General features: G+C 30.2%; 1 protein-coding gene across 2 annotated transcripts in view; it reads left to right on the forward strand.

Annotated features, from left to right (window-relative positions):
• LRCH2 (leucine rich repeats and calponin homology domain containing 2) overlaps nt 1-9,031 on the forward strand; it is a 115,343-nt gene extending 106,312 nt beyond the window's left edge. For both annotated transcript variants that reach the window (XM_025276128.3, XM_025276126.3), the window contains one exon: nt 6,281-9,031. In XM_025276128.3, coding sequence (XP_025131913.2) covers nt 6,281-6,400 — 120 coding nt within the window. In that variant the 3' untranslated portion in view covers nt 6,401-9,031. The remainder of the gene's footprint in view (nt 1-6,280) is intronic.
• Nucleotides 9,032-10,634: the final 1,603 nt, after the last annotated feature.

Raw genomic sequence — 10,634 nt, forward strand, 5'->3', positions numbered from 1 at the left:
TGGATTCCTTTAATCTAAGAATAGACTCTGATTGGAAGATTTGCATTCAGTGTGAACAACATTTAAAACTTTATTTAAAATGTCAATTTGGAAATCTTAGTAACATTATGATAATACCTCACTGGATAAACTTTTTCTGACATTTGTAGAAATTAGCTTATATTTCATGTAATAATTGTAATGGTATTAAATTAACAAAGCAATATTATAAATAATGAAAATGAAAAATAAAAATATTGCTTTTTTGATAACATTATACACTTAACAACATGATGGACTGTTGAGAGGACTTGGAATTGTTAGCAGGTCACAATGTAGTTGTACTTTTTTTCCTGTTATTTTTTAAAGTGTATTTTATTGAGATATCATTGACATAACATTTTGTAAGTTTAAGGTGTACCATGTGTTGTTTTGATACACTTAAATATTGTGATTATTAAGTTCTCTTTTCAATAGTGTCATAATAATCTGGTTTACAAATTCTACTGTAACCGCTTCCTGCAAGTGAATAAATATAATTTATACAGAGAGAATCAGTTGAATTACTGTTTAATTTGGAAGCTATATTCAGTTCTCCTCTAGTTACTTCTTATCTATGCTTGACATGATGTTTAGAAATTTTAATTCCTAAGCATTTTTATGTTAGTTCTTTCTTTTTGTACTCTTAATCTCTTAGTGAGAAAGTAGAAAAATTAGGAAGGTTTTTTTCAAGTGTGTTATTGCATTGTATATATTTTCCTGTTTTGTCAGTTTTTGTTTTAAGAGTTTTTTGATGAGGGGTTCTCAGTCAACATTTATTAAATGAATGACATTTTACAGATGAGGAAACTGAGGCACAGAGAGCTTAGAAAACTTATCCAAGTTTGCTAAACTTTACTTTTACTAAAACTTTAGTAAACAGTGGAGGCAAACTATGAACCCCAGTGATCTAATTCCAGAACCCACCCTCTAACTTGGATATCCTCTATTTCTGTTCTTTTACATGAAATGAAAGATAGTCTGACTTACTCCTGACACTTTCTTTATACAGTAGCCAAGGAGAATGACAGGAAAGGTCTTATGAAAACTATTCTACTTAGCATGCTCTCATCTTTCTCGTGCTTGTTTGTTCTAATGACAGAGTTAGTGACTCACCCATCCTCACCATAAGGGTGACTTACCAGCTTTCATTTTCAAAACTCTCTAGGTATTGGTAACGAAAGGAGAGATTTTATTTTTTTTTCTTACTATTTTTTTAAATTTTATTTATTTTTAAACATTACAATATTGTATTAGCTCCGCCAAACCTCGAAATGAATCCGCCACAGGTACAGAGAGATTTTATTTTTAGCTTCAATTTGTTTTTCCCTGACTTGAAAATGATAATATATAGTCACTTTTTAAATTTAACTTTTTAGGATATTTTTGTATTTTTAACAGTTTTATTGAAGTATAATTGACATACAATAAAGTTCATATAAGTAAAGTATACAATTTGATTAATTTTGACATATGCATATAGCATGAAATCATTACCATAGTCAGGATAATGAACATGTCCATTACCCTCAAAAGTTTCCTTTTATCCCTTTGCAATCCTCTAGTCAACCACTAAAAGCTGTTTTCTGTTATTATAATTTAGTTTGCATTTTCCATCTGGAGTTATATATAACTGGAATGATAAAATATGTACGATTTTTTTTCTGGCTTCTTTTGCTCAGTGTAGCTATTCTAAGACTCATCAATGTTGCATGTATAAATAGGTCATTTCTTTTTATTATTGTGTAGTGTTTTATTATATGAATATATCACAATTTGTCAGTTCATTGACCTGTTTGTTGATGGCCATTTGGATTGTTTACAGTTTTAGGGACTACTATAAATAAGGCTGCTATGAACATTTATGTACCAGTCTTTGGATATATACATTCTCTAATTTTGGGTAGGCAGATGAAAGTGGAATGACTAGAACATATAGGAGATGTATGCTTAACATTGAGTATAAAACTTTTCCAAAGTGGTTATATCATTTTACATTCCCGTCAGCAGCGTAGGGGAGTTCCAGTTCCTCCACATCCTCAGTAATATTCATTATGGTCAGTGTTTTTTTAAATTTATTCATTTTAATAGGTATGTACTATTTGTCAGTGTGGTTTTAGTTTCCATTTGCCTGAAGACTAATGATGTTGATCATTTTTTCAAGGTCTTATTTTCCATTTGTATGACTTTTATGAAGTGTCTGTTCCAATCTTTTGTCTATCTTTTGAGTTATTTCTTATTGAGTTTGAGATTCTTTATTAATTGTAGACAAAGTCCTTTATTGGATGTGTGGATCAAGTCTTTATCAGATGCAATATATGATTTACAAATACTGTATCCCAGTCTTTGCCTTGTCTTTTCGTTCTCATTATAGTATCTTTCAAAGATTGGAAATTTTAAATTTTTTGTAATTTGTCATTTAAAAAAATTGATTGTACTTTTGGTGTCAAACCAAAGAAATCTTTGCATAACTTAAGGTCACAAAGATTTTCTCCTATATTTATTTCTAGAATTTTTATGGTCTTAATTTTTACATTTAGGTCTATAATCAAATTTTAGTTAATTTTTATATATGTTGAAAGGTATGGATTGAAGTTATCTTTTTTTTTAGCCCTGGGCACACACATTGTTTTTTATTTTAAAAAATATTTAATATATCATAAAATTCACCCATTTAAAGTGTACAATTCAATGGTTTTTAGTATAGTCACTAGTTGGACAGCAAACTATTAATAAGGGTAGAATATTTTTATCACCCCAAAAGAAACCTCTTAACTGTTAGCAGTCCCTCCCCTTTTTTATCTGTATGAATTTGCCTATTCTTGACATTACATATTAATAATGTCTTATGATATGGGGTCTTTTGTGTGTGGCTTCTTTCATTTATTATATGCTCTCAAGGTTTATCCATGTTGTAGCATAAAGCAGTACAGACATACTCAGGTGTATTGCACTTCACTTTATTGTGCATCACAAATACAGCATTTTTTATGAATTCAAGGTTTGTGACAACCTGCACTGTCAGATGATGAATAGTATTTTTAGTAATAAGATATTTTTTAATTAAGTGTTTTTAAAAAGATGTAATGTTATTGCCACTAAGAGACTACAGTATAGTGTAAATATAACTTTTATATACATTGGGAAACAAAAATTCATGTGACTTACTTTATTGCAATATTTGCTGTATTTGGATGGTGTAGAACTGGAGTCTCACTATCTCTGAGGCATGACTGTACTTCGTTTTTGGGGTTGAGTAATAGTCCATTGTATGTATGTACCACATTTTGTTCACCATTCATCAGTTGATGGATATTTGGGCTGTTTCCAGTCATTGTTTATTATGAATAATGCTACTGTGGACATTCATGAACATGTTTTTGTGTGAATGCTTGTTTTAATTCTCTTAGTTAACAAGGTTATATGGTAGGTTAAACGGTTGCTCTATGGTGGGTTATATGGTAACTCTCTGTTTATCTTTTTGAGGAACTGCTAAATTATTTTTCAGTTTACATTCACAGAAGCAGTGTATGTGGGTTCTAATTTCTCTGCATCCTCACCAATTATTATCATCTACCTTTGTGATTCTAGTCATCCTAGTAGGAGGTCTGAAGTGGTCTCATTGTGATTTTGCTTAGCTTTTCCTTAATGGTTAATGATGTTGGTCATCTTTTTGTGTGCCTGTTAACTATTTGTATATATTCTTTGGAGAAATGTCTTTTCAAATTGTGTGCTCATTTGTTAATTGAATTAGTCACCTTTTATTATTTCTTTATATATTCCAGATACAGGTTTCTTGTGAGATACATGATTCTAGTTTCCTGAGAGTTCTTACCAGGAATGAATTTTGTCAAGTGCTTTTTCTACATCTACTGAGTTAACATTTTTTTCTTTCACAGCATTGTTAATTACATTGGTCAATTTTCAGATATTAACTCACACCTTGACTCCTGGGATAAACCCCACTTGGTCATGATGGATTTTGTTGTTGTTGCTATTTTTATGTTGTTGGATTCAATTTGTTAAAATTTTGTTTAGCCTTTTTGCATCTATATCAATAGGGTTATTGTTTGTTAGTTTTCTTTCTTTTAAAGTTTTTGTCTGATTTTGGTGTCAAGGTAATGCAGACCTCATGGAACATGTTAGGAAGTATTCCCCACTCTTCACTTTTATTGAATATTATGGATAGACTTAATATTACTTACTCATTAAATATTTAGTCACAGTCATTATTGAACTTTGAATCCATCTAGGCAGGGGGTTTTCTTTGTAGGAAAATTTTTAACTACAGTTTCAATTTCTTTAATAAATATAGGGCTATTCTAATTTTCTATTTCTTTTTGTATGAGCTTTGATATATGGTGTCTTTCAAAGAATTTGTGCTTTTCATCTAGTTTGTCAAACTTGTTGCTATAATGTTGTTTATAATGTCCCCCTTTTTATCATTTTAGTATTTATAGACTCTTTTGTGGCATCACTTCTTTTATTCCTGATATTGTTAATTCGTGTATTTTTCTCTCTTTTTCCTGATTAATCTAGCTAGGGATTTTGTGAATTAAAAAAAAAAATTCTCAGTGAACTAACGTTTGGTTTTATTGATTTTTTTCACTAATATTTTCTGTTTTTTAATTTTACTGGTTTCCTCTCTTATCTTCATTATTTACTTCTTTCTGCTTACCATTGGTTTAATTTGCTCTTCTTTTTCTAGTCTAAGGTGGGAGCTGATGCCATTGATTTGAAACCTTTTTTAGTTTCTGATATATGTTGGTGATTTTTTGAATAAACAAGCAAAATATTAGGAGGGCAATAAATGTTGCAGTGAAAATGGAGTGAGAAGATAGTTTTTCAAAACTGTTTTAATAAATGGGATAGTATCAGTAGTATTTGATGACTGAGTTAGGGGAATAAGGAAGAAAGATGATTATGATTCCCAGGTTTATGTTGAGAGAGACTGAATAGTGTATTACTGACTGAGGTATAGAATACAGACAGAAAATTTAATTTAGTAAGGAAGTAGTTCTGTTGTGGACATATTGATTTTGATATGTCTGTTGGACATCCATTTGGCTGTATCAAGTTGACGTTTGTATCTGGAGCTCAGTAGAGAGATCTTGGCAGGAAATAAAGATTTGAAAATTAACAGAATGGAAGATATAGTTGTTACTCATTGGGGTTAGGGGCCTTATCTTGCCAAAGTTTCCAGTGTTTCAAGAAACACTGGATTAAAAAAAGTAATGTTGTAAAACACTATGCTAGTCAACTAAAACAAATCATGGACCATATGGGACCTATAAATGGTCTGTTTGCCGCCTACTCTATCCACTACTAGCTTATTTTCCTGAGATGAGTGAGTGTTCCAACTAAAGCAGTAGACTGTATCATTTCTTCAAAAAATGCTACCAAATTTATTTGATGCTGTGCACATTCATGCAAATCTTCAATTAAAATCCTTGTGATTTTGATGAGGCTTTGAGAATACCAAAGAGAGAATACAGTACAGAAAGAGAAGAGGGTGAAGACAACCCTTGGAAACATTAAGAATGTTAAAAGAGGATCACTGAAGGCTAATAAAACCTAATGCAAAGTTGTCTCTAAGCCCTCTTTCTCATAGAATTGTGAAGAAATGACATATATAATGACTTAGAAGACCGTTGTTATTTACCAAATTCTAGACTATTTTAACTAAGAAGCAACACAACATCACTAGAAGCTGGAGGGAAGTCATCTTAATGACAAAAAAAGTACTGAAGTGCTATATACATCACAGACCATGGAACCTAAGAACTGGTAGAAGGAAGGAGAGTGGCTAGTTTTGTATAGGACTAAGCAGGTTACAAAGTGCTTAAAATGCTTCCATATATAGATTCTTCTATTTGTTTCTCACACAGTTCCATTTTCAGGATGAAAAAAACAGTATCTCAGGGAATTTTAGTACCTTTAGTACTCCATATGACCCTTAGATCTCTTGGCTGGAAGCATAGTGCTCTTTCTGCTCTAGCACAAGGGCTTAGGGAACATCTAGCACCACTGTCTCAGTTAAAAATATTTTCTTATTGTGTAGATCAGGTCAACCTCAGATAAAAATACAGCCCATAAGAATCTATTGAAGCAGACATCTTAAAGTTTATTTCATTAGAATTGTATAATTTTTACCTGGAGTTTTATAAAAAAGCATGATTTAAAAACCCAGTTCTGACTTACTGAGGTTTTGCTGTACTATTAACAAGCACATGTTTAGATATTATTTGTTTTGTTTTTTCAGGAAAGACTCTGTTTGCCTCATCATATTTTGGAAGAAAGAGGTCTTGTGAAAGTTGGTGTCACAGTTCAGGCTCTTCTTGAATTACCTACAACCAAGGCATCTCAGCTTTCTACGGCTTGACATAACATTTAAAAATCCTAAATGTCTAGTTTCATTTATTTGAAGTGATTTCAAATATCTCAAATTTATGAATAAGGGTGTCTAGTTAAAAATAATTTTATTATTCAAGCCTTAGATTTAAGAAAAATCATATTAAAACATCAAATTCAATTTTGAATTGCCCAAACTTCTTTTGAGGGAAAACTAGATCAATTTGATAAGAGTTTTTGATAAATTCAAATTCTCTTTTTACTAAGTTAGCTAATAATCTTGATTATTTTTCAATAATCAAGATTAATACTAAGTTTAAAATGTGATTTCAATTTAATAATCACATTAGGTTTAATTTTTTTTATCATAGCATACTGGTAAACATCTGGACAAGGTAATCATTTTTTTACCAATTTAAAACTAATTCTATATTTGAGTTATTTAATATACTTGTGATTTTAGTTTATACATAATTTCTTCAGTCTTTGGTCTTAGTTTTATAGAAAAAAGTGAGTAGAAGTTACAGAACTCTGGCTTTATATTGAATTCTTTTAGTATTATAGGTTGGTGCCAAAATATTTTCAGTTGTACTGTAGATTGTTTACATGTGAAGTGCCTGTGTAATTGATGACTCTCATATAGTCTTAAACATTTTTGCAGTTTTTTAAAATGTATTAATGGAATTTTAAAATATTTTAGTAGATTTTGTAAGTTCAGTAATATGTGAGGATAAATGTGCCTCACATTGTGACATTTGTGTTTTTTATTTAGTCCATTGCAGTTTTCTTAAACTGGTTATTTCATGTTGTCAGAAAAACGATGTTAATATGCTTAATTTATACTATTTAATTTTGCAAAACTTAATCATCTTTTGAAATATATTATTTGAAGAGTATTTTATTTCTGTATTGAAAATGTTACACAAAGCAGTAAGGTTTTTAAGAACTAGCAGAGTATTTAATTATCAAGAACATTTTGATAAAACTGCCAAAGTTTGGGTTTATGTCTTGACTTTCAGGAACATTACTACATCAGTATGCTGCCTTTGGTTATATTCAGATTCAGAGAGCAGCAGCTGAGGAATAGGTTTTTATTAGAAAATATGTCCATTTGTGGATCCCGTAAATCTTAACTTATCCTCAATTAACATGATGAAATAAATACAGACCACTCTATAAATCTTTTCATAAGCATACTATTATATAAAGTCCTTGTTTAATTTAAGGATGGATAAATTGACATTTGTAGTAGTGCAGGAATTTTTCAAAAACATTACTGTAATGAATAACTCAGTTTCCTATAGAAAAACTTAAGTATAATTACTTTTGTAGTAGTCAAGCAAGTATCATATCTTAAGTCTGTGATTATTTGCACTTGTTACCTCTTAATATGGATGCAACTTATTAGAAATGTTGGCCTGGGTGTTTCAATGATATCTATAAAAGGTAAAAACCATTGTGCCAAATGATATAATAAGGATTGGTTTAAGAGCAACTCTACTTTTTTTGATCAGTTGGCATGAAGCCATATAATTAAGTTTTGGCTTTAGGATACAGATGTGTTTTTACATTCCCCAAGGGTCAAATCGGAGCTTTTACATAATTAAAGCTTTTTATGACTAAAAGTTTTAAAAATTAAATTATTGATAATTTATTACTTTAAATATTTGAGCTAATTAGTTATTTTTCAGTTGGATCTAAAAAAAGTCATTGACAAAAATCTCTCTCTAGTGAAAAATTGGGTAATAAAGTAAGAAATTACAAATATGTACCTTAGTTATTAGTTTTTAATGTAAAAATTTGACAGTGTTACAAATGAAGTGATCATTAAAAAGCTACAGCGATCATTCATACTGCTTTCATAGTTATCATGCTGTAGAATTCCTCTTGTTAATTAATCTAGATGTTAATTATTTTACAAGTATGTTCATGTTTTGTATCATTGAAATATTAGTGAAATTATAGGCCATTTCCTTATTGCATTTCACTTACTTGTCAATTAATTATTACTTTAAAGAGAAAATAGACCAGAACCTCTGTAACATTCTTTATTGCAAAGTTCCGTTTAAGATGGGTCTATCTGAGGTCCATACCATGGCAGTTTTATTTACTGAGTGACAAAAAGGAACACTTCTCTGGCAGTTTCACAGCATAGTCCCTAAGCAAACATTATACCAAGTCTCTGATGTATTTCTTTTAGTAGTTTTTGAGTAAGTATAAAATTTATTCAAAATAGTTTTTATGATTATTATATATTTACTTCACCAGTTATTGAATAAGGAATGATTATCATTATTTGAATTGGATTTGTGATTTGAAGAACGTTAAGTAATCAAACTAAAATATTTTATTAGGCCCTAAAACATACAGTAGATAGCTTTCTTCCTGCTAAATTTTATTCCTATATGGCATAAGAAAGAAGTGATGTTGGATATGTTAGAACTGAAATAAGGAGTAAAAATACATTACCATTTGTTTAATAATTATCTTTACAGAAGTGCTAGTTTATTGACTTTACTAACTGAATTTTTTGAATTCAGAAATGTTTGTATTGGTCACAGATCTATCATGATTGATTTTTCTGATGCATTTAAAAATAAATGGAACACTAAATGTATATTACCGATGCAAACTGTGTATAAAGTTGAACAAAAAAATTAAAGGCTGAGATTTCTTTTTTCCATTTCTACCTCTTCTCTTAACATCACCGCATCCATTTTCTGTAGGTATTTGATAACTTGTGTCTATGTTCCCTAGTATGGAAAAATAGACTTTGAGAGGATATTCAAATTAAGTTTAGTCTAGATTTTCTGTACATCATGATATTTTTAATAGGCAATGTTTTCTTTTAAAAAAAATGGTTTCTTTGGATATCTTTAGAAAATGATGTCATCTTAATCCTGTATGGGACTCTTTGTGCTTCCTGTCATTCAAAGTTAGAAATAAATTTATTTTTACTGTGCTCCATTAGTATGCATCAAGTAGCTACCTAAATAAATAAGAAATGTATTATGTACATGTGTAAATACATGGAAAAAAATAGATTTTTCAGTTAGCAAGTTGAATTTTCTAGAAGTTTGTTTAGATATCTCAGTCACTTCTAATGCAGAGAAATACAAAGTAATGTTGTATAATTTATAAAGTAGTAATTGAAATTATACCCTAGGGCTATTATTCTTTTTCATTATATAAGTTTTAGGTATACAGCATTATAATTCAACATGTATACATATACTACAAAGTGGTCACCACCACAAAGCTAGTTACCATCCATCACTATACAGTTTACCCACTCCAGCTATATTGCCTTTCCCCCACCCCCTTACCCTCTGATAAACCACTAATCTGATCTTGAAATCTATCAGTTTGTTTTTGTTTTATTTACTTTTGGATTTCACTGGCCTAATACCTTCAAGGGCCATCCTTGTTGTGTAAATGGCAGAATTTCATTCTTTTTTATGGCTGAGTAGATTTTGTTGTGTATATAAACCATATTTTTATTCATCCATCAATGGATACTTAGTTTATTTCTGTATCTTGATTATTGTAAATAATGCTGCAGTTAACATAGGGGTGCATATATTTTTTTAAATTAGTGTTTTGTGTTCTTTAGATAAATACCCAGAAGTGGAATAGCTGGGTCATATGGTAGTTCTAGTCTTAATTTTTTGAGGAATTTTTCTGCTGTTTTCCATAGCAGCTCTATCAATTTACTACCCCACCAACAGTGTACAAGTGTTCTCTTTTCTCCACATCCTTGCCAACACTACTTCTTATTTCTTGTCTTTTAAATAATAGCCATTCTTACAGGCAGGTGATATCTCATTTTGGTTTTGATATGCAGTTCCCTAATAATTAGTGATGTTGAACATCTTTTCATGTACTTATTGGTTATCTGTATATCTTTGGAAAAAGGTCTATTTAGATCCTCTGCACATTTTTAATCAGTTTCTTTGTTGTTATTGTTGAGCTGTATGAGTTCTTTATTTATTTTAAATATTAACCCTTTATCAGATATGTGATTCACAAATATCTTCCCCAGTCAGGAGATTGCCATTTTATTTTGATTATGATTTCCTTTGTTGTGTGGAAGCTTTTTAGTTTGATGTAGTCTCATTTGTTTATTTTTGCTTTTGTTTCCCTTGAGTCAGATCTGCAAAAACATTGCTAAGACTGATGTCAATGAGGTTACCACCTTTTAAAATTTAATTGTTTTTCATGCTCATATTTTGCAAGTTTAATTTTTGAAATTTACCTCTCAGTAC

The sequence above is a fragment of the Bubalus bubalis genome, chromosome X (genome assembly GCF_019923935.1).
Source record: "Bubalus bubalis isolate 160015118507 breed Murrah chromosome X, NDDB_SH_1, whole genome shotgun sequence".
In the NCBI taxonomy this organism is placed as follows: domain Eukaryota; kingdom Metazoa; phylum Chordata; class Mammalia; order Artiodactyla; family Bovidae; genus Bubalus; species Bubalus bubalis.